Below are 25,386 nucleotides of genomic sequence, written 5' to 3'. Positions count from 1 at the left end.
GATACCATGACAAAAAATTCAAGGAATTAAGTTTAGCATTACCAAAGAGAGCTTCAGAACCTTTACGGATTCCATCAGTAAGTTAGAAAGCCTTACCTGTTTACATGCTTGCCGACATTCCACAGCAATAGCGAGCTCACAGCAACCTAAACCAACCCACCCATCAGACTTCTTCAAAACTCCTTGGAAAATAAGATGACAGACATATTAGAGTAGAAAGAGAAACTATGCCACTGTTTTCCCTTCCCTCTATGTGAGTCAGTTCCTTTTCAAATTTGATAACCTTGTTCTCATTCAAGAAGCCTATTTACAGATTTGATTTTTATTGGAACTCCAAACCAACTTTAAGCAAGAAGAGAACAAGTATGTGCTTTCATAAGTGCTGAACCTGGCAATTAATGAAGTACCTTCCATACACCGAGTTTAAAGATGCTTTTTGTGCAAACTATTTTCAATAGTTCAATTTCTATTTTGTTCAATGGAAGTATTAGATTGGGATAATTTATCTAATCTGAAATATAAGCAGACAAAAAAATCCCAGGAAAAATAATTAAAATCAGCAACATTATCTCTTAGAGATGCATTCTGTTGTTGGTTGCAATACCACATTTTTCAACCAACTTTGTGAATGCAGAATATGATCCTTAATTTTTCTTCAAGCTTCCTATAGTGGTTTTGGTCAGGATGGAGTTAAATTTCTCCAGCAGAGCTTGTATAGGGCTATGTTTTGGATTTCTGACTAAAACACTGTCAATAACACAGGGATGTTTTAGTTGCTGCTAACACAGAGGGCATCAGTGCCTTTTCTGGTTTTCATATGGACCCACAAGTAGGCTGGTGGTACACAGGAGGTTGACAGGGGACCCAGCCGAGACAGCTGACCCCAACTGGCCAAAGAGATATTCCATACCACATGGCATCATGCTCAGCCACAAAAGCTGGGGGTGGCTGCCACTCCTTGGGAACTGTCTGGGCATCAGTCAGTTGGTGGTGAGCAATTGTTTTCTTTTGCATCACTTGCTTTTCTTGGGTTTGGTTTTTTTTTTTTCCCTTTTGTTTTTTGTTGCTTTTGTTCTGTTCCATTTTAAAATTATAAACTGTCTTTACCTCAAACCATGGGTTTTCTCACTTTTGCCCTTCTGGCTCTCCCCACTGTGCCACTGGTGGGGGGAGGAGCAAACAGCTGTGTGGTATTTAGCTGCCTACTGGCGTTAACCCACAATGCTGCTTCTGTCGTTTATCTCCCCAAGAACATGATTTCATATCCAGAAATTTCTCCAGTAAAAGTTTCACATCTTCCTGTCTCTCTTAATCCATTTATTTCACTATTGCCAGTATCCTCATTTCTTACGATAAAGTTACACAGAAAAGCAAATTGCTGCCGTAAGTTGTTTCATTGTCTTAATCTATTCATAGACACAGATTTTCTAAGACTTTCAAGACATCAGAAATAAAACAAAAACGCATTCCTGAATCTATTTCTCATGTAACTTTAAAGACAGAAATAATTAAAGGGAAGGTTTGACCTATGCAGCTGCCCAGCAGCTGTGAGAAACTTGTTACACTCTTTTTCTTAGGGCTGGAAGTGGAATTATTTAACTAAAATGAATCACTCATTTTTGCTATGAATATTTTAAAATCTAAGCAGTATTTTATTACGTGCACAAATTATATTCTTTATGTAGAAATACAAAGTAGAAAGTAAAAGAATGAACAACTTAATTTTAAAAAATGTTCTTAAGCCTAGCAGAAATGCCTATTCAGAAGAGTCACAAGGGATGTTTAGCTTTAAAAAGGGGAACTGAAAGTGCTAGGAGCAAGACCAATGATCTTAAATTCAAATGATAAGAAAACAGTGGGGAAAAAAAGTAATTAAAAATAATTGCAATCAATGGAAAACAATGACAAGGTGGTTTTTATCATGAAGAAAATTGCCCTTAAAATACAGTTGGTCATCTTTACAAACATGGGTGACATAGAAAGTCTTAACAGTATCCGTCTTTCATGACATTCTGATGGGCAAATTAAGAAAATGCACAAATGGCAAATTTATAAAGGAGAAGCAAAATCTTTACTAAATGAACATATTTCCCTAGGAAATTAAAATACATAACAGAGTTATTAAAATAAAAATTAAAACCTTAATGCTTGGCATAAGTAAGCATTGCATAGCAGGTGGAGGGAGCAGAGGAGTAAAGGTGCAGAACAGCTTTTGGTTGTAGCCTGTATTCTGTCAGTTTGAAGTGGCCTTGTACCATCTGAACGGTACAGACCTTCTGCAGACACTGTAGGCCAGCAATCTATTGGTCTGTTGAAATCCTATTTACACCTATTCAGAGTATTGGCTCAGCTTTCCAATTAACACTAGTTCAAAGCAGCTGTGAAGGTCATGAAAACTGCAAATTCAGCTCACCTTTCACTTCTACAGCTGGGGGGCAGGATTAGTTTTTCAGAGGTTGAGCATCTTTTTTAAAGTGTCAAAGAGATGGCTGTTGTGCACACATGAGCAGCTTGTAATCACTGTTCAAAAATTTGGAATTTGACGCATTGTTTCACACTAGTTCCAAAAGTAAATGCTTGTCTACATGGAAATCAGGCACATGAGTTTAACTACATATGTACAGTTAATTGCCAAATCAACTACTCACTAGGTTCTGGTTTAGGCATAAAAGAACATGTTGGTTGTTTCCGCATAAATTTCTAGCTGGAGACTCCTTTCAATCAGAACAATAATGTTTGGTAGAATATTTATTACTAGCATTGATATTGTAAGGCATAAGCAATCTAAGAAACATTAGGCAAATATCATGTGCAGTATGAAAACAAGATTTCCAGAAATCTCTGCTGCAATAACTAGCTGTATCCAGGAGAAACACATGATTAGTACAGCTGTACAGCTTTAGGGGCAATGTCACCACTGAACAGTCACCGGTGAATCACCACTGAGTAATCAGGCACCCATATTTTGTGCGATACAGATCCTGTGTTTTTCAGACATACTGGAACTAAACTAAATTGTGATAAAAGAATGAAGCAAACTACAATACATGCCAAATTAAGAAGGTTGATAAGTTTCAGCTGTAGTTAGCATTTTCTTGGCAAGTGGTCGCATTTTTGAGAAACACTGAACTCCAATCTTAATACAGCCACTTAAAAATATATTTTGTCATCAAGGTAATTAAGGTGTGTGCATTTCTAGATGAAAATACCCCTTCAGTGCACAATTAATTGACTGGAGTCCATAGTTCTGATAATTCATCAAATTCATCTGTACAACACAGATTCCTGAACTATAAAAGATCATCTAGTTGCATAACACAGTCTCTCAGCTCTCTCAGCCTGCCCTCGTATACGGTCCAGCACCTTAATCACCTTAAAATGTCTCCTTGCTGAACTTGCATTAATGTCTTCATAGCTTTCTTGTACTAAGAAGCTCAGACCTGGACGCAAAATCCCTGATGTGGTCTGACCAATGCTAACTAGAGGGGAAGGATGAGCTCCTTTGATCTGCTGGCAGCATTTTCCTAATGCAGTCTGAGCGCTGTTGGCCAATGTGCTACACGGGCACGTTGCTGGATCATATTCCACTTGCAGTCCACCAGGACTCCCAGGTATGTTTCTACAAAGCTGCTTTCCAGCTGGGTCAGCCTTCTATGTGCTGTGGAGCATGGGGCCTTCACCAGGTGCAGGACTTAGCACTTCCTCTTCTGGAACTTCAAGAGGTTCCTGTCTGCCTGTTTCCCTGGCTAATAAACATCCCTCTGAATGGCAGCACAATTATCTGGTCTAGCAACCTCTCCTTTCAATTTTGCATCACCTCCAAATACATTGAGGGTGCACTCCACCTCCATCATTAATGAAGATGTTAAACAGGATTAGACCCAGCATCAACCCTTGGGATACTTGCCTCCAGCTGCACTTTGTGACACTGATCACAAACCTTTGAGCCCAGCAGTTTGGCCAAAATATTAAATATTTTCTAACTAGTAAAAGGAAAGAAGTGTTAATAAAATGCACAGGAAACTCAGTGTATACTAAAGGAAACCAGACACCAAATACAGTTTATGATAGAAGCATAATGGAAGTTAAATTATCATGAAACCTATAGGTGCAGCTGGAGGACACAAAATCAAACTATGTATATAGTGAAAAAGCAACATGATTCAATAGTAAACTGGTATATCTTACCTGGTAAAGAAGAATTTATACAACCCCAGACTTCTCTCTGAAAAGTAAAAATGCAATTAAACAAATGTAAGTAAATAGAATAAGAGGGTTTCTAGCAGACTCAAACTGCCATTTTCAGCATTTTTTCACTGGGTTTAAAACAATTGACTGGAAGAATTCTTACATTTAAACATCTTTTGAAGAAGTGCTATGAGACAGAAGTTGAGTACCACTTCCTTCTGCTCTCCACAGACTGTGGAATCAATAGCAACATTTTTGCAGATGCAGAACATACTGTGATTACCTGGAAAACACTAGCTAGTCAACTTTCTCCACCAGTGTTTAGAGAACTAAATAGCAACTTAGACAATGAATAAGATTTATCTAGGATCAAGTCTCTGAAGAAACTTATTGCCCTAGTATTCCTTTCCATCACCTTAAAAATACCCCAAACAACCAAATAATCACACAGAAAATGAACAAAAAAAAGGTTTTAAAGTATCCCAGAGACCAGAGAAATTAGTTTCAGGGAAAGACAGATACATGGAAGAAAGAGTTGCATACGTAAAGTTTACTAACATAAGAAGTTACAACAGGGAGCTGTTGGGTTCACCCCAACTGCAAAGCACTTCTGGTTCTAAACACAGGTCATGCTAAAAGGCTGATGATATTAGGCAGAAGAATTCTGTAAATGGTTCCTTTCTTTTTGATGGGAAAAAAGAAAGGTGAAAAGCTTATCAAAGAGTTGTTGTCCTTATCTCTCTCATTAATGTTATTACCAAGACTACTACCCAGGTTGACTACAGGGGACTCTTTACACTGCAGCTAGTATAAAAGAAATTACATGTCAGACATCGACCTGTCACATATGTCCCATGCTTCTCCCATGCCAGACAGAGTCAGTTCCACCTGGCTCCAGCTGGGCTGAGCCCATCAGCGATGTTACCAGCGCCTCTGGGATGGCATATTTAAGAAAGGGTACAAACTACTGCGCAACTGCAGCTGGAGAGAGGAGTGAGAATATGCGAGACAGCCCTCCAGACAACAAGGTCAGTGAAGAAGGAGGGGGAGGAGTTGCTCCAGGCACCAGAGCACAGATCTCCCTGCAGCCTGTGGTGAAGACCACGGTGAGGGAGACTGTTACCCAGCAAACCAGGGATGTCCACGGTGGAGCAGAAATCCACCTGCAGCCCCATGCTGGAGCAGGTGGATGTGCCCTGAAGGAAACTGCAGTCTGCAGAGAGCCCACACTGGAGCAGGCTCCTGGCCGGACCTGTGGTCCTGTGGAGAACAGCCCACATTGGAGCAAGTTTTCTGACAGGTCCTGTGGCCTTGTGGGAGTCCCACACTAGAACAGTCTGTTCTTGAAGGGCTGCACCCTGTGGAAGGGACTCAGGCTGGAGCAGTTCCTGAAGAACCATCTCCTGCGGGTGGGACCCCATGCTGGAGCAGGGTAAGAGCACAAGGAGGAAGGATCAATAGAGACAATACCCAATGAAGTGGCCATAACCCCCATTCCCCATGCTCTGCTCCACACTGCTCAGGGGGAGGATGTAGAGAAGTCAGGAGTGAAGTTGAGCCCAGGAAGAATCATAGAATCAACTGGGTTGGAAAAGACCTCTGAGATCATCAAGTCCAACCTGTGATCCAACATTGCTGTGGTTGCTAGACCCTGGCACTAAGTGCCACATCCAGTCTCATCTTAAAAACCTCCAGGGACAGCGAATCCACCACCTCCCTGGGCAGCCCATTCCAATGTCTGATTACTCTCTCTGGAAAAATTTCTTCCTAATATCTAACCTAAACCTCCCCTGGCAGAGCTTAAGACCATGCCCTCTTGTCCTACTGCTGGTTGCCTGGGAGAAGAGACCAATGCCCACCTGGCTACAACCTCCTTTCAGGGAGTTGTAGAGAGTGATGAGGTCTCCCCTGAGCCTCCTCTTCTCCAGGTTGAACAGCCCCAGCTCTCTCAACCTCTCCTCATAGGACTTGTGCTTGCGTCCCTTCACCAGCCTTGTTGCTCTTCTCTGGACCTGCTCCAGCACCTCAATATCCTTCCTGAACTGAGGGACCCAGAACTGGACACAGTACTCCAGGTGCGGCCTCACCAGAGCTGAGTACAGGGGAAGAATCACTTCCCTGGTCCTGCTGGCCACACCTGTTCCTGATCCAGGCCAGGATGCCATTGGCCTTCTTGGCCACCTGGGCACACTGTTGGCTCATGTTCAGCTTCCTGTCAATCCAAACTCCCAGATCCCTTTCTGCCTGGCTGCTCTCCAGCCACTCTGTGCCCAGCCTGTAGTGCTGCAGGGGGTTGTTGCGGCCAAAGTGCAGGACCCGGCACTTGGCCTCGTTGAATCTCATCCTGTTGGAATCAGACCATCTCTTCAGTTTGTCCAGGTCCCTCTGCAGAGTTCTCCTGCCTTCCAACTGATCAATACTCCTCCCCAAGAAGGGAAGGGTGAGGGCAAGGTGGGTTTAGATTTTGCTTTATTTCTCATTATCCTACTCTGAATTTTGATTGGCAATAAATGAAATTAATTTCTCCACATCGAGTCTGTTTTGCCCTTGATGGTACCTGGTGAGTGACCCTTCCCTCTCTTTATTTCAACCCATGAGTTTTTTGTTATATTTTCTCCTCCCTGTCCAGCTGAGCAGAAGAATGAGAGAAGCTTTGGTGGGCAACTGGTGTCCAGCCAGGGTCAACCCAACACATAGGACCTTAAATGAAAGAGTGTTGAACATGTTCTTTAAAACAAAATGAAAAATTCAATTAAATCACACTGACAGAGGAACCCATACTGTCACACAATGATTCTGCCATCAGAGGAATTAATCACTTTATCTAAAGTTGCAATGGATATGTATTTAGTGATCTAAAACTGTCCTCCTCTGTATCTGTGCGAGTTTCCCACTTATACAAGAGTCAAAGTGAGATCAAAAGAACACGGTAAAGAGCTTCTAGCGCTACTAGTTCCATCCCATTGATTCAGTTGACTTTCTTTATTCCATGAGCAGGTTGATGATTGGACTCAATGATTTTAGGGTCTTTTCTAACCTAAATGATTCTCAGATAAAAATGACTTCTTGTGTTGGCAGTTACTTCATTACTTAATACCAGGCAATATCCTTTCCATCATCTTACTTGAAGGAATATACGCAACACAATGTAACCAGTGCTCCAGAATATAGACCATCTGATTAAATTTAAACCTATCTGCTAATCCGTGTAATGGCACCAGAACACCTCTCCAACAAAGACAAATGATATCTGAGAACAGTAAATATGGTATTAAGTTGAAATGTTAACTATTCTATATCTAGATGTCTTTTGCAAAAGTTTATAAATGTCAGTTCAATTCAGTGATATTCATTTAAGATCCACCCTGGACAGCAAACTTGCCATTTACAAAGACAGTAATTGGGAGTTAAAAAAATCATCGTGTCAATCATTTTTCCCCCTTTCAGATACGCTCCAATCCTGTCTTATAAAATGTACTTCTCCACTATATAAGCAAGATTCTACTCTTCTTATCAAGGAATGAAAGATAAAGAAAACCAGCACCAAAACAAATGCTATTCACCAATATGTTTTCATGCCAGATTTTACTCATAACATCATCTGTCTATAACTTTCCAGGACCTTAGATTTGATGATCTACAGAAACAAAAAGCTGAAGGAACTTTGACACACAGAAGAAAAGGATCTATAAGCATACACAGTCTTGCAAAGTAAATTATAAAATGTTATTCCTAGATGTAGTACTCCTACACAGTGCCCATTTGAGCTGAGCATATGCTCTAGGCTAGCTGGAGACAGAATTGATACTGTTCAGAAGTAACAAAAACTGCAAGAAGAAAGTAGACTTTTCAGATAGCAAATGTATTCAGATATTCTATGTTGTCAAGAGATAAGACTCTAAAATTTACAGTCTGAATGATAGTACTTATCTATTCCTCAATTAGATCACCCCTTCGACAAGGAGCAGATTACATTCTTCATCTTTTTAGTGAAATACTAAAGAACTTTTAGGAAACCATAATCTTACTTATCCAACAAAAGCATTACCCCAGTTTCTCAGATAAAGCCATAAACAATTCAGTGCAGCTATGTGGGCCTCCTTGCCTCAGCCCAACCAAGACCTCATGGCTTTGTCCCATACACAAGCTGGAACATATGATCTAATTCAAGTTGCTGCCATCGACATCCAAGTAACAATCACTCAGCACAATTTTTTACAACACAGATAAGATTTTCATTGCATTTTATAGCTTATACAAGCCACCTTATTGCAAGTAGCATAATATATGATGGTTTTACAAAAAAAATAATTCTACTTTGAGGATCAAATCTCATTATAAGATTTTTTTCTAGCAAGCCTTACCATTGATTCTGGGCAATACTCAGGTGCTCGCTGCAGTAAGTGCTTCAAACGGGAATCGCTCTTAGAAGACAAAATCTGTTAGAAACAAAACACACCTTGAAACATAGAAAATATAACTGCACATCAAAAACTTTTTTTCAACTGATTTCACCAGTTTTAGTTTCTCTACTATCAACTCTGAGAACTTTGGCTAACCATTAGTATCCATATGACACAAAGTTGAGATTTTCTTTTGTAGATCTGTAGTCTTTCAGATATGTTGTGCTTTTTATAAAGAGGCAATTTTTATATTGAGAGTGAATGAGAATTTCCTCCTCAAGCACTTCGATCAAAAAGTTTCTACTGAATGTAAAGGGCCAGTATGAAACTGAGGATTTTTGCCCCCCCCCCCAAAATACTATACAGCTCTATTTACTTAATTAACCTTCTGCTACACATTATGTGACCTCAAGCAACTAAACTCCTTCCAAAAAAAAACCTGAAACAAGTAATTTTTGTGGAACAAAGATAAACAAAACCTAGACTAGTTAAAGAGCCTACCAAAACTAACAGGGGAATGAATGCTACCCACAGCACAGCAAGAACAATTTAAGCACCATCTAAGTAAACTGAACAGCCAGAAGCTCATTAGACTGGATGGTATGCAACTGAAGATGTTGTTCCTTTAGCAGTCTAATTAAAAAAAAAATACAAATTAAAACAAGAAACTAGAAAACAAGAGGGATGGAAAGAGATCTATTAATGTGGGATATGAAACTGGAAATTACATGAAAACCTGAAACAGATGCATTTCAGAAGGAGAAATACATTACAGTTCTATTCTAAATTTGCAACATGATAAACTTATCGAAAGAAAGCCAAGAGAGCAAAAGCACATGTTTCAAAATGAGAGTAAAAAAAGAACTGCAGTAGTATTTTGAGTCTTCTGAGGTCATAGAACAATAAAATAATTCAGATTAGAAGGGATCTTAGAAGATCCCTCTTGCTCAAAGAAGGGTCAATCATGAGGCCAGACCATGTTGCTCAGGGTTCTATCCAGTCAGGTTTGAGGATAAAGAACGCACAGCCTCTCTGTTTTCACAGTGGAAAAGTTATTCCTCATAAGCAGCTGGAACTCTCTGGTTTCAATTTATGACTGCTCTCTCTTGTCCTCACACTGTGTACCATTGTGAAGAGCCTGTTTCTGTCTTCTGAGCAATCTTTCTACAGGTATCAGAAGGCTGCTCTGAGGTGCTCCTTCTTCCTCAGTTTCTCCAGAGAGGGCATGTGCTCTAGGTCCCTGTTCCTCTGGGTGACTCTGCTAACTCTTCCCAGGTAATGGATGTCTTTCTTGTAAGAGGGGGGACAAAACTGGACACAGCATTCTCAGCGTGGCCAGGAAGTGCTGCCTAAATGGGGATTATAGCCCAGGATGCTTTCTTTACTGTTGGAGGACACTGCTGGCTCATGGTCAGCTTGCTGTCTGTGTATCAGAACCCCTGGGTCCTTTTTCAGCAAATCAGCTCCCTAGAGAATCAATCTCCAACTCATTTTGTTGCAAATGATTCTTTCTTCCCAGGTGCAGGATTTTGCATTTGTTCTTGTTGAATTTCATAAAGTTCCTGTTGGCCAATTCCTTTCATCTATCCAAGTCCCCCTGGATGACAGTCCTGCCATTAAGATTATCAATGCTTCCTTTCAGCTTCATATCGCCTAAAAACTCAATAACAGTCAAATCTGTCACCTCCTCCAGGTTGTTAATAAAGATGTTGAACAGGACAGACACCTTTTGTATTCCACTTATTAGTCTGGAGTCAAAGTAGGACCCATTAACCTCTATCTCTGAGCCTGATTATACAACCAGTTTTTTACTCATCTATTTGTCCATTCATCAAAACCATATGATCCTCAAATGGATATAAAAATACTGAGTGAAGCAGTGTTGAAAGCCTTGCTAAAGTCAACACAAATGACATCCACTCCTTTTCCCTCATCCAGAAATTCAGCCTTATTATCAAAGGTAATCAGGTTTGTCAGGTACGATTTACCCCTTGCACACTCAAGAGATGTGTTCTGAGAGGACTCTGTCCATGATCTTCACAGGCATTTAAGAGAAGATGAATAGTCTGTAGTTTACTGGATTGGGCACCAGCCTTTGGGGTATTTTGTTTGTTTGATTGGTTGGTTTTGAAGATGGGTACACTGTCCTTCTCCAGTCACTGGGGACTTCCCTCAAATTCTACAATGTTTCAAAGATGACAGAGAACAAGTAACCTTGCAGTGACACCAGCCAGCTCTCTCAGCATCCTCAGATGCAGGCCATCTAGTCCCACGGACATGTATGGGTCAAGTAATTCCCAATTCATCCACCACCTATTATTTGTAGTACATCTCCTTGTACCTCATCCCTATGCACAGAGGACTGGGAGATCTTGTCGACAAAGCAAGAAGGCATTCAGTACCTCTGCCCTATCTGTGTTTGCTGACACTAAATCATATGCTGCCTTCAGCAACAGTTGCACATTTTTCCTTCTTCAGCCTTTACCTACTACCATAGTGGTTAAAGTCTTGTTGCCCTTGACATCCTCTACAAGTCTCAATTCCAGCTGAGCTTTGTCTTTCCCAACATAACCTTACTTGCTTCAGCAACCTTTCTAAATTCTTCTTGTATAACCTTCCCTGCTTCTATCTTCTCTATACCGTAGCCTTTCTTCACTTAAGCTTGTTCATGACTTCCTTCTCTGTTCAGCCACATCAGATTCTTGAAACATTAACGTGCTTTCCTGGGGACTGGGATGGACTGCCCTTATGCTTGGAGAAGGATGTGGATAGAGACCTCTGGAGCGGTACAGAGATGAATGCTGCCAGGAAATTTATCATTATGAAACTTCCCAGAAATAAAATTATGAAGAAAACGCCAGTTAAAGAAAGAGAGAACCACATATTTTTTGCTATGATATCTGACATACTTAATCAAATAATCATGAACAGGAGATGATACTAAAGCTGAGTGGAATAATACTTACTAAGAATGGAGAATAATTAGATGTTTGAATCATGTTACTTGAAAAACAAACCTGTAATCCAAGTTTTCTTTTTCAAAGGGCTCACAGTAGCTGAATTACTAGTTAGCAGAAATCCTTACTCTTAATCAAGCCTTTTTCCTTAATCGGCAGGATCAAGGAGGACATCACTGGGTCTCCTGTGCCTTTCACCCTAGTCCCTGGCCTGTAGTTACCTTTTACTCATGCAAGGCCTTCCTCAATACTTTATCACTGGTGTCCATGTAGATGAGCAGACAATGGATTACAGTCTGAGGGTCCAAAAAGCCTTGCAATTCCTGCAACACCCTAGATCTGAGCCCCTAAAAACCAAGACACCTTAGACAGGAAGTCTAATCTGCAGATGAATGCCTCCATCCCCTGCAGAAGGGAGTCTTCTGCCTGGTGCTATTGTTTACAACCTGTTGATTAGGCCAAGATGGCTCCCCAGTGAAGTTTGTTCCTCCTCACCTGTTCTAAGGCCCCAAACCTATTCTGTAAGTGCATATCCAAGACAGGCTGAGAAATTTCTTCCTGCTGTCAGGAGCCACAAAAACTTTTATTCTCCACTAAGTACAGCCTCTGGCCATCCTTCTTTCTATGCAATGCATAGTCCAGATTACTGCCCTTGCAGGTTCTCCACAGAGCTTGTCTAGCTCCCCATTTACACTGAGGCAATGCTTCCATCCTCAGCTTATACAAAAATTCAGGAAGTTGACCAGAGCATGACTCCCACAGTTGAAGTGCCACCGTCTCAAGGAGAGACACCAGCTTTTCCCCACAGCCCAAGATGTGGTTGGTCACATTTTCCTCAAGAGCTCCTTCTGGGTCAAGCCCTCCACCATGTCATGAGTGTTTGCCCAGACAGCACCAGGGACTATCCTCCTGGGGACAACAGGTGCACCCAGTCTCAGGCACCTCAGAAGTACCTCAGTACTTCTGCACTTGCTAATGACACTCTTCACAACAATTGGCTGTGTCAATGCCCAAATTTCTGTCTGTGCACTCTGGTCACAGGCACTGCCTAAGCACTACTTAAATAGAAATATGGGGACAAGCTTATTCCCTTTCCCTGCCAATCCTGGCAAGCAACTGCAGTGTTTTATGGCTTAAACTACCAAATCTTGGAGGAAAACACTTTTAAAAAATTATTAGTAAATTATCAGGTCAGGATAGTACAGTGTGGTGGTACTGACAAGGTAACAAGTGCATGGCAAATATTTCAGAAAAGGTATTTGGAAAGATGGAAAAAGGCAATTCAACCAACTCTGTTTCCTTACAGTCACCCCTTGTGTTTGTACACCTTCATCCTACAAATTTTACATTTAAGGCAAGGGGGTAAATATCAAATACACTCCTAAATGCATTCAACACAGACCAAGCATTTGAATCGAGCTGCACAAAATGGTTAAGTAACAGAACATGAAAATCAGCAAAAAACAGCAGACAGCTCCTTCAGCCAGCTGTTTGCCTGTATCAAAGGATCACTCAGAAAATTATGCTACCAGCCTAATGTGAGTTAACTAAGCCAGCTCTTACAGAACACTCTGAGAGGCACCAGTCTTGCTTTAGACTTGTTATAAACCTCTCACCACAAAGACTCTGAATATACTGATTATCTGACTAGAGAGGGGTCATCCAGATGAGGCAAGATCAGAGTATCTTACAAAACCCATAGAAAACTATGCAAGAATTAGAACCAGTATAACAGAATTGGGATGGAATTTGACAGTAAAAAGCTGAAGAGCTAACCGGAATTCACATGATAAACTAGGAACTTCAAACCAATGAACCAGCAGAAAGAACTGGACAGATTATTCCAAATACCATATCAATGCAGATACTAAATCTACCATTTAACTTTTTTATATATAGGAATGGATCTCTTTCTCTTACTTACATCTAAGATTAAATACAATTTTTGAGACTGACTGCTATACTTTCATGTATAATGCCGTGTAGAGTTTTGCTTACCTGTATTCAAAGAGATAAACTTCTGCTGGAAGGGCTGCAAGAATTATTATAGGGATTGGAAGAATATTTTATGCAAGGAGACCGCAACACTTTTCCATGTTTGGCCCAACAATTTGAAAACTGAAAGAAGATTTGGTTGTATTCTCTAGATATATCAGGGAGGGAGAAGTGCAATTTAAAGTAAAAACTTTGTTAGTAAAATCAGAGACAAATATAAATTTAATCATAATCAGGTTTAGTGCTTGAACAACCCAAAGTGTGTAATGAAGACAAGAAAAGGACACAGGTATGATGTAAGGACACAATTTTAATACAAAAATTGTGTATACATGTTATGTATGTCTTACTGATGTAAAATTTTTACGTAGGTAAATTTAGGTAACTATACAGAAAGCTGTATAACGTTCTACCCAAAGGTACAAGTCTAAACATAAGCTGTGGAAAAATACTTTCCAAGCTTGAATTTAGCACAAACAGCTCTTTGTTGTTACCCTATTAACAGACTAGGTGAGCAGATTTTGGCTGCATTCACAAAGCCATACATCATAATGAGTATCTCAGATGCTTAGCTAACAAACAAGAACTGGCAGAACAACAGTACCAGCATCTTGTTCTTTATTTTAAATTCCCAAAAACTTGGAAACACAAAAGATCCAGAAATTTTGTAAAATACCTTCACCCCTCTTATTTCCTAACATGCTTATCACTTCTTGACCAAATTGTGACTTCAGGTTGGCATCTCTATTTCTCCTCACCTTCAGCAGAACCCATTTTCCACTATGAAAGGAAAAAGGACTACAGTTTTAAACCTTTAAGTTCTCATTTCAGTAGCATTACATCTCACAATTCACACATAGTATTCAGACAGATCATTAGCTTATAACTTTAATGTTGCTACATCATTGTCTAAAGGCATGATTTTAACTCTGATGGAGTTAAAACCAAATTTAAAACGAGCTTACCTGTTCACAGACATCACGGCACATTAAATTGTCCTTTGCATGATAACAACACGACAAACCTATGGAAAAGCAGGGGGAAGGAAAAAAGTATTTAGAAGACCTGAAACACTTAACCATCACTTCCGAACAGAAGTACACACTTGATGTCCTATCAGGACAATCTGCCTTGTCCAGAGATGACGGCAAGAAATTTTCCTTCCCAGAAGGTAGAAAAAGAACACAAGAAATTTTTGTTCTGAAACTGATGCAGATCTGTTCAACAAGTGTCACAGTTACCACTGAACACTCACTGCCACCAAAATGAGATCTCGTTCCCCTTCTGCTTTCAATCACAGTTCTGTTGCTTAACTTGCACTAGCTTGGGACCTGGCAAATTCCTTCATGAGACAGTGCAATTTATTAACCCAGGGTAAATTTAAAAAAAAAAAAAAGTGAACAAATATTAACCCAGGGTAAATTTAAAAAGTGAACAAAACCCCCACCAAAAATCTCCATAGAGACTACATGTCTCTGTAAATTGAATAATGTCACAGAATCTGAAAAGTGCAAGAATCAGTCAGGAACAGGTGGAAAAGGAAATCAGAGCAGGAACTTCTTGTCACATAGCTGCTCATTGAACCCTGGGTTCTTAAAAACTTGGAACAAAACTGTAAATTGTTTCAATAGTGATGGATGATTAAGAGTGGATTTGCCTGACTAAATGGAAGTCACAGAGCAGAGATATGAACACATCAAGAGAAAAAAAAAAAGAGAAGTAAAGCACTGAGAAGTCACAAAACACCAAAGCGTAAAGCAGCATTCTGAGCATTATATTCTAGTGCGCTTTGTTACCCTTACCATACAAATAGTTTGTTCGTTCATGGTTAAGCTTGGCCAATATAAAATGAATTGCTTGATACCTTGATATTCACTTTCATCCTCACTTCCCAGTATTTGGACCAGTGTATCAGGAAACAGACAGAGGTTTCCTTCAAAGCTTTTACTACCATGCACATCTTCACATCCAGGATCATTTAACAATTACAGATTTCTGCTCAACTGTATCTGAACTACATATCACACTGATACAACAAAAAAGCAATACTGTACAATGATACCACACATATAAAGTCTTATTTCACAATACCTTACTAGATAGGCTTTGACTGAACCACTGAGGATTTTGGGCATGAAGTCCTTGCAATATGAGTAGGTTTATCAACAGAAATCTGGGCCAGAGTATGTCATATTTCATTCCACTAGCTTTTTACTGCTTTCTTCCCAAAACCATGCCTCACTAGAATCCAGAACTACTGAACAACAACGAAATGCCCATAAATGCCTCAATGACTGTAGTCTTCTTCTTTAAAGTATTAAATGTTTTGTATTCTCTATTCCTGTGACAACAATGTGATCTATTTATTAAAAGCAATTTTCCAATATCTGTGCTTGTGCTGCCTTCTTTTTCCACTCTTCTTTTCTTGGTCCTGTCAAGACTCATGGGATCACAGAATGGTTTCAGTTGGAAGGGACCTTAAAGACAATCTTGTTCCAATACCCCCACCACAGGCACTTTCCATGAGATGAGGTTGCTCAGAGCATCATCCAACCTGGCCTGGAACACTGTCAGGGATGGGGCATCCACTGCTTTCTGGGCAACCTGTGTCAGTGCCCCACCACTCTCACAGTAAAGAATTTTTTCCTAATATTAAATCTAACCCTAACCTCTTTCAGTCTAAAGCCATTACCCTTTGTCCTGTAACTACATACTCTTGTAAAAAGTCCGTCTCCATGTCTCTTGCAGGCTCCCTTCAGGAACTGAAAGGATGCTATAACCTCTTCCCTTCTCTTTTCCAGGCTGAACAGCCTGAGCTCTCTCAGCCTTTCCTCACTGGAGGTGCTCCATCCCTCTGGTCAACTTAGCAGTCCTCCTCTGGACTTGCTCTCACAGGTCAATGTCTTTCCTGTGCCAGGGACCCCAGAACTGGATGCAGGGTACTCCAGGTAGGGTCTTACGAGAGCAGAGGGGCAGCATCACCTCCCTCGACCTGCTGGGCACGCTGGTTTTGATGCAGCTGGCTTTCTGGGCTGTGAACGAACATTGCCAAGACATGTGCCATCACAACTTTAGTACAGGGAACTATTTTACCACTACCCTTCTCAATATTAAACGCCTTGCCTTTACTTTTTAAAATACTCAATACCTCGATCAATCTTACTCCTCTTACTGAAAACGTTAGCAACACCATAAGGAATACGAGCCCTGGGATACAAAGCCTGTTCCGACACCTACATATGGCAATCCAAGGTATCAAGTTTTACCCCTTTGGACCGTTTCAAGTCACAGTCTCGGGAATTTACCCACAGCCTGTGTGACAGCCGAAGGCACACATCCCCCGGCCCCGAGCCATGGAACCCGCTGGGATAGAAGAGGAGGTCTTATCCCCACGGCAGGGAGAGCCGGTCGTGCCCCGGCCTCCTACCCCTCGCGCCCTTAGCCATGGAAATCCCTCCCCGCCGCTGCCGGTCCTCGCACCAGGGATCCAGGCGGGCGCTCTCCACGGGGAGCCGGGGCAGGCACCAGGCGGGACCGGCACCGGGACGGCGCCGCTGCCCCTCCCCTGCGGCGCAGGGCAGGTGCGGGGGGAGCGGCGGTGCCGGGGCGCCATGCCCTCTCTTCCCGGCCCCAGCCACCGCGCCCGCGGCTGCGGCCAGATAGGAGCGTCCCGCGGCGCTGCATCCCCGCGGGCGCCGCCGCCCCTGCGCCATGTTGTGGAAAGGGACCCGCGGGGCCGCCTCCCCCCGCTCCCTCCCCCTGCGGGTCGCTACTCACCGGCCGCCGCGGGGCTGAGCAGCGGAGCCGCCGCCAGGCAGAGCAGGGCCCAGGGCCACCGAGCGGCCGCCGGCGCCATGGCCGGGTCTCGAACCCGCGCCGGCCCCGCCCCACGACCCCCGCCCGCCGCACGGACGGACGGACGGACGGATGGACGCGCAGGATCTGCCGCCGGCAGCGCCCCCTCCCGCCAGCCCCCTGCCACCGCCCGCCGCGCCCATTGGCTGTGGCGACCCGTTGGCCTCGCTCCATTGGCTGCGGCGCCCCGGCAGGCCCCGCCCCTTGCGCTCCGCCCGGCGGCCGCGGACATTCCAGCGGGAGAGCGGCGAGCGCGGCTGTCCCGCCCTGTCCTGGCCGCCACGGCTCGGCTCGGCCCGGCCCGCCCGGTGGGAGAGGGTGGCGGGCAGATGGGGCCAGGCCCGCCTCCTCGTCCCGGTTCTGTGGTGCCGGGGCCACAGGCACCCCGCAGCTTTTCTTCCCCCCTGGCCCATGGAGCGGCAGGGGCGTGCCCGCAGGGAGGGCTCGGGCTGAAAAGAGGGCTAAGGAGAGGAGAAAGACCTTTTTTATTATTATTTTGTGAAGGAGGCGGAGACTCCGTTGAATTAGTTTATTTCTATTCATATATAGTATTTGAATTATTAACGTATTTCTGCACATCGTTTTTAGAGCATTGATAAGTAACAGTACTTATAGGGGACTTATAAAGAAAAATTAATAATTAAACAGAAATTAAGTGTAAACCATCTAATACAGTTAAAGCAAATTTAAGTCACTGCTCATTTCATAGCTAGTGGCCGTTTTGCCTCAAAGTCTGGCCATTCCAAGGTGAGTGGATCAGCTTCTGACAGCTCCAAACTTCTTGGATGAGCACTTTAGCATCCCATTATCAGATTTTATGGCAGTAGTAAAACAGGAAAATTTTTAAGAACCCAGAGAATTCATTTTTCCACAAAGTGCTTCCAGCCTTTTTCCAAGCTAATATCCCAGTGATCTCCTTCTCCAAAGACAAGCTACCGAGCTATTAATGACTCCATGGTCTTATATAGCCTGGAGAATGTGTAGGAACCCTTTAGTTCCAATATCAAATTCATAAATGATCCAGAAACATACCCCAAACAAGGCAATACAGGAGAACAATCCAATGAGATGAAAAAGCTTTGTCTATTTGCCTATACACCAAGTATAGAGTGATTAAAGGGCACTACTTCTTTATGGAGCAAAGCCATAAGAAATAACAGTACGTTTACTTGTATTTTAATTTGAAGTCTTAACAAATTGAAGTTGTCGCTGTAATTGTGAATTCAAGAAAGTGAAAAGTCGCAAATGTAACCTGTTTACGCAAAAATCTTTTCACACCAGGACGGAAATGATGCTGGAATATAAGTGGGCTTACATGTCAGTTAAGTAGCCAGGCTTTCCCCCCAAAATCCAACGTTAACATCCGGTAATTTTCTGTCTGCCTACTATCTCGGGACTTAAAATTCATCCCGAGCCCACGAGGCGGCAGCAGATCCCAAAGCAAAGTTAGTTGGATGGCCAAATTTGCAGGCTGGTTTAGTTTCTCTGAAAATACCAGGGGCTTGAACAGTTTAGATGTATTTTCTCCCATTCGTGCTAAATGGTTTAATTAGGCTCGAACATCACTATCCTCAGGATACTCAGAATTAAACTTTTCATCAGTTGAATATGCTGTTCATCACTAGCTACACAGCTATAAAACCTTATTTGTCTGTAGCCAAAAAGGAAGCTTTTGCACCCATAAAAGCAACAACTTGAGTTGTATTTAATTATTAGCCTGTTGTGAACTCGAACATAAGCAACCTTACAGAGCATGATTAGTAAACAGTGTATATACATTTCTGTATCAAGTGGGTCAGTAAAAATAGTATTACCACTGCTAGGAACAGGTCTGCTTTCAATGCTAAGTGCGCAAGGCCCAAACTCTGGCCTCTTGTGCTTAAGAAATTACTCTGAGAACTGGTTGTTTGAGCTACAGCTGGGTACCAGGTGCCTCTTTTTACAGCTTACACATGAGATAAGAACAAAACTCTGGAAAATACAGGCACAAGTTTGAAAGGAAAGGCCCCAAAACTGTAAGCTACTCAATGATGGTCAGTTATTAGTCACTGATGAAGTGCAACCTTGAATTTTGGAAAAAAACCCACTTTTTGTAGCAGCAAAAGCTGAAAGGGAGGCATAAAACTGCTAAACAGCATAAGAAGGCACCTCTGACAGCCTCACACATCTGGCCATCAACTACCATAGCCATCAATGCTGTGCAGCCCACTTCCCCTGAGTGCCATTTATGTGCAAAGTCATTGTCAGCAATAATCTACCCCACAAGCAAACAGGCAGGGAAAAGAGGCAGGTAGGTCTGACGATTGAAAAGTTCTGCATTGTCACTTTGAGTCACCTCTCCAGTTCCAGGTGAAGTATCCGAGACCATGGATAGTATTTCCTTCACTTTATAGCAGCAAACTGAACTTTGAAATAGTATAAGCTTTTAAAGTTTGGCTTTCAGTAAGGGTAGTATAAAGTTTAACCTAATTGTTCTAGAAAGCAAAGACTTTTTTTCCTTGGGAGTTTGGATGTTGAATCTGCAGGCTACTGTTTTCCAGTTAAACCATGCTTATCAGCCTTTTTAAAACAGAATCCATTTAAAATTAATTCCTACCCAATATTTAACAATGAGAAGTGGAATTCTGGGGCTTGAAAGTGTAAAGCAGTTTGCTACATAATTTTAAAGTCTGGTGATAAGACACCAACCCTTCTGCAAGCGTTATATTGTTTTTTGCTGCTCCTGTCAACTGCTAAAGGAAAAAGAATACTTTATTCTATATGCTGTACTTCCTATTGCTTAGAATATAATAATATCTGCTCATTCTGCTTCACTTTTTGTATTATCTTGAATGATTAGTTCATTATGTTTTGTACTGAGTAGCATTTGGTCCTGCTTTCTTATCCTAAAAGTTGCTGAATGTTACTTTATATGTTATGTTGAAATCTCCCTTAGCAATAGGTGAGGATTCTGATGTAGTCATGATCTAAGTTACTGGTTCAAACACACATTTTACTGAAAGAGATCTGACATGATCAGGATCCCCTCAGAAAGTAAAATGATGCCACGTTTTCCTTAAATCCAGAGAACAAAATTGTCCATGTGGCGTGTCTCTATATGTTTAGGCAGTTGTTGTGGCAGTATGTTGTGGACAGAAAATATAGTGTCTTATATTTGAATTTTACATATTGTATCTCATTTGAGATGTACATAATTGCTTTGCTGTAATTCTCAGCATATCCATACCTTACGATTGGAAAGGTACTTACAACACTCATGAACTTACCCTAATTAGCATTAATTTGTCTAATCTGTATATCAACAATGAGATACCTGCATAATAAGCCAGTGCCAGATTTTTAGTGTCTGTTGAATAACTTCCCTGTGCTGGGGCTTACTTTATTTCTGGTTGGAACTAGGTAGGGCTTTACAGCTGCCTCAAATGTAAAGCTGTCTCTGTGCAAACTGATAGGAGTTGTGGGACCAGTCATGGGACTGTCCCTAACAAGCTGCTAGCTAGTGAGTGAGGCTCTTGCCTGTTTCTTCAGACTAAGGATGGATTGCCACAACAAAGCCTCTTTCAAAGAGATTTTTTTCTTAAACAGGCAACTTTAGCAACTTTACTTTTTCCCTGTTAGATCTCAGCCAGCATTTTCCATCTGACTTTCCAGCTAATTAATGATGAATGAGAAAAATTAATTATTTTCAAATTACTCTTTTTTTTTTTTGAAACCCAGAAAAGCAGGTTTAAAATTATAGACTTCTATTAAAAGGCAAAACATAAATACAAAAGCTGTGTTTGGTGGCTGCTATTACAGGCATCAGAAGCAGTGTGCAGTTATGCTGATATATAAGGCAACACATCTACTGCCACCACCAACAACCCTTAGAACACTTCCATCAACGCTGTCTCCATACAATCCTAAACATCCACTGGTCAGATTATGTGACCGATACATCTGTTCTAGAACAAGCAGCAGTCACAAGTATTGAGGCCATGTTGCTGAGAACACAGCTGCGTTGGGCAGGGCACGTCTCCAGGATGAAGGATCACCGCCTCCCTAAGATCTTGCTCTATGGTGAACTTGCCACCAGCTGCCACAAGAGAGGAGCCCTGAAGAGAAGATACAAGGACTCCCTGAAACAACATCTCAGCCTTGGCCATATTGATCACCATAACTGGTCTACTCTGGCCTCAAATCGGGAGGTCTGGAGACACACCATCTATGACGCTGCTGATGCTTTTGAGAAAGCACACAGGATCACTCTCGAGGAGAAAAAACGCAGAAAGAACCGTGTCTTGCCAATACCACCTAAGGAGTCTTTCTGCTGTGCCTTTTGCAACCAGTCTTGTCTATCTCGTAGTGACCTTTTTAGCCACCAGCGCGTTTGTAGCAAATGTGGGTAGAGCCCTCCCCAAATCTTCGTTCGTGAAGCCCAGCCATGAAAGCAACACAGATGTGAAATTATAGCCAATAAATATGTACATTAATGCTAAATACAATGTCTGCAATTAATTTTGGGCAAGTTGAACATGTGGTGCATATTAGAGTTCATAAAATTTTGCCATAGGCAAATAATTAATGTTGCATACATCAAGTCTGGAAGGATAGCCAACTGGAAGTGATTAAACAATCAAGGAGTATATAATTAATTACAATTTTCTGTGAAGGTAATAAAAAAGTAAATAAGATTCTGTCATCATCAGTGAATGTAAGTTAAGAAACTATTCTATTGTTTTGCAAAGGAATTTGAAATAGATCTCATCTTTGCTGAAAGAGGCAGTTTTGGTGTTCATAGAAGGTACCATTAAAAATCTGGCTCTGCTTCACATTGCATAACTTTTCTCAGCAGAGCAAATGACCTGAAACTAAAGTTACCCGTCACTCTAAATTTTAAGCTCCTGAAATCAGTTACAGGATTAGAGCCATATCTGCTTCTCTTCAAATGAGAATGCTGAGTGAAGTAAAATATACTTCTTGATAACAGAGCTTATGAAATGAATGATTTAAAACCAGGTTGTGGACTGATGGAAGCATCAAGACCATTCATTCTCTTTCTTTTTGGCATAGAAAAACTTCATTGGTAAAGTGTAATTACTATGTCCTTCCATGATAAAGAAGGTGATGCTAAAAATAATACCTAAAAAAGTCACCAAGATACATGTATGGTATTTGGTTAGATGCTTTTTACTTTCTATGCTGCTTTGTATGCTCTGTAGTCTCTGTGCTGTGTACTCTTTATAATGGAGATACGTATTAATGGATCTGTATCAATTTGCTGCCTTCAAGATTCCTACATGTAGGCCAGGTGTCATAGTTTGAAATTGGCCCCCCTGAGAGGCTGGGGGGGCTCAGAGGTGATTGGGTGCCAGGGCAGTGTTCCCTGGAGAGCCAGTCACTGTCCATGTTGTTCGCTTCTACTCAAAATCATATATCACAGCACCGGAAACGGCTGGCAGGGCAGTCTTGGTTGTTTTGCTGTTGGTGTCTGCTGCGTGTAGGTGGAGAAGGCCAGGGGGTGGCTGGGCTGCCTCTCTTCCCCTCCGGGGGGGAGAGGGGAGCCCTGCGACCCCCCAGCTCAGCCTTTGGCTAGAGTTAGAGTCAGCATTTGGAGTGTGCGCTGTGAAGGAAGAGATTCACAGCACCTGAGGTAAGAGGAGAGAGGCAGGCTTTGCAGCCAAGCCCTCTCTTCCCCCTCCTTTTCTGCAGTGAAGCTGTAGAAGGGGGCTTTTTTCCTTTCCCTCCACTGTAAGTGGAGGAGGGGCTCAGAATTAAAGCTGAGCCAAGAGACTGGGCCGTGGAAGTAGGACCGGCGCTCGGGAGAAGAGTCCCGGGCGAAATTGGAGACGAGCCAAGAGCTCGAGAGTTGCCTGCCGAAGCTGACCAAGGACAGCTGAGAACTGATGTGGAGGAATGAGGATTCCAGGATGTGGACGCTTGATAAGCTAAGCTACACTACAGCAGCTTACGAACCGAGAGGGAGAGATCACCAGCAGCAGGAGAGCAAGGACTCAAAGCTATCTTCTTGGACTTCATGAGGAGGAGACACTACAACAAACAACTGCTGGACTTGGTGAGGAGGGAGTGTTCAGGAGCCCAGAACACTCCCACAGCAAAAGACTGTGTTACATTTCAGCCTTAAAGGCTGCTTCTGGACTAAAGTTAAAGGAGGGGCTTGAAAGGACTGACTGATAATAATGTAATATATATATATATATATATAGTTGCCTTTAGTTTGTATAGTATTTATTGTGTAAATAAATGTATATACTTCCCCCTTCCCCCACAGAAGCCTCTGGCCTGCAAGTCTCTCTCCAGTGTTAGGATAAATTGTTGAGAAGGGGTGGGGGAAGCCTGGAAATTGGATTTTAGATTTCTAATGTGGCTCAAACTGCCACACCAGGGTTGCTAGCAACTGTGTGGAGTACCTTCATGTAAGAGATTCTCTAATTGGACAGATCATTTCAAATTGATTTCTAGAAAAACATTAAGGGATTGATAGAAGAAAAAAAAAAGTTGTTTTTCTGTTTGAGGAATCAGAAATGAGGGAAATTATACTGGCAGATTCTGGAGTTTGAGGATTAAAAAATTCATCCCTTCAAAATGTGGAAAAAGAGTGTTTCAAATGGAGTCATGTTCAGTCCAGTCAAATGCTTCAACCATCCTAATGACCTAAATAAATCTGAATCTAATTTCAAGTCTGGCACACCTGTACCATAGAGAGATGGGCTGCGCTTTTGCTAATTGAAATCCTATCTTCTTTCTGGCCTTGGCTCACCATCCAAGAGGACAAATAACATCATTTAGCAAATGATGACACATCTATGTCTTTGGTTGCAGATAAAATGGTTATTTATTTTGCTTTTCAACTCAGGCTTCAGTAGCAGCAGTGCATCTGCGTATCATAAGCATGGGCTGGAGACAGAAAAGGATGTGTTGGAAGAACACTGAGAATGCCATATGGAAATTCTTCTGTGGATTATCCCACTGAGTCATCTAGTTGTGTATAGGATTAGTTACTCCTCCATATGGTGTTTAAGGACCAAATTGCTGCTGGAATATTTTCCAAGGGTTATTTGTATGGTTTTTTGTACTATGAAATTGTGTTAAAAATTACATCATAACCCGCACATACAGTGAGATATTTTAAAGCATCCGAAGAGCTTTATTCCTTTTCTTCCACATTTTAGCAATTATAATTCTCCCTCAATTAGTAATCTTTGAAGACCTGTCTATAATTCATTCACTGCTATACATATATTTCCGTATGAGCACAGTCTGCAAGCTTTGCAAAAAGGGTGTGGGCGGTATGAAATCATTTATGCTGCTAATTGACAATTATGCAGTTGCTTCTAGTTTTAAACAGAAAAAAAAAATCAATGCAGAGTGACAGATTAAATAAAAAAGGAAGGGGAAGGCATAAAATTCCATTTTTTGCAACCAGTTTGTGTCATATTATTTAAATCAGTTTTAGTTAAACTCAATAAAACTAATCAGTTTAACTAAAATAAAATTATTTTATTCTTGCAATTTCATACATTACCGAGCAAGTTCTGTCAGGATGACATTATAATTATATGAATTACAGATCAATGCCTATTCCCATTTGTACCTGTGCTTGAGTGACATGAGTGAATTAGGGTAGAACTTTGCTAGTATACATTAATTCTGAATGCTTCTCAAAACACCTTAATAAAAATGTCAAAAGTGCTTTATTTATTTCAACTTCTGTAACTGTTTGTAATAAAAAAAATATATGCAAAATTTACATATTAAATTTAAGAGTGAAGAAAGCTGTTAAAGAACGCTGATGCTAGGAAAAGAGAAGCCACGTGTGTCTGAGAAAAATGTAAGACAGGGAGCCATGCACTGGGACAAGGCAGTGGGGTAGCGAGAGCAAGAGCCGTATAAAGAAATGTAAAATTGTAATTGAAATTGGAAGATTGACTGTTTGGAAACACATAAGCATTGTATATACTTCATACTTCACCTTCCCGAGTTCCTTC

General features: G+C 41.6%; 1 protein-coding gene across 2 annotated transcripts in view; it reads right to left on the bottom strand.

Annotated features, from left to right (window-relative positions):
• The window catches only part of RECK (reversion inducing cysteine rich protein with kazal motifs), a 51,493-nt gene extending 34,094 nt beyond the window's left edge, over nucleotides 1–17,399 (bottom strand). For both annotated transcript variants that reach the window (XM_027721523.2, XM_027721524.2), the window contains exons 1-5: nucleotides 17,321–17,399; nucleotides 14,509–14,567; nucleotides 8,553–8,627; nucleotides 4,189–4,225; nucleotides 97–182 (exon numbers count right to left, since the gene is read on the bottom strand). In XM_027721523.2, the coding sequence (XP_027577324.1) occupies nucleotides 97–182; nucleotides 4,189–4,225; nucleotides 8,553–8,627; nucleotides 14,509–14,567; nucleotides 17,321–17,399 (336 nt within the window). The remainder of the gene's footprint in view (nucleotides 1–96; nucleotides 183–4,188; nucleotides 4,226–8,552; nucleotides 8,628–14,508; nucleotides 14,568–17,320) is intronic.
• Nucleotides 17,400–25,386: the final 7,987 nt, after the last annotated feature.

The sequence above is a fragment of the Pipra filicauda genome, unplaced genomic scaffold, assembly GCF_003945595.2.
Source record: "Pipra filicauda isolate LSUMZ 115617 unplaced genomic scaffold, ASM394559v2 scaffold155_size1731166_pilon, whole genome shotgun sequence".
Lineage (NCBI taxonomy): Eukaryota > Metazoa > Chordata > Aves > Passeriformes > Pipridae > Pipra > Pipra filicauda.
Note: the sequence above shows the minus strand (reverse complement) of the source record. Positions and strands in the feature narration are given on the sequence as shown.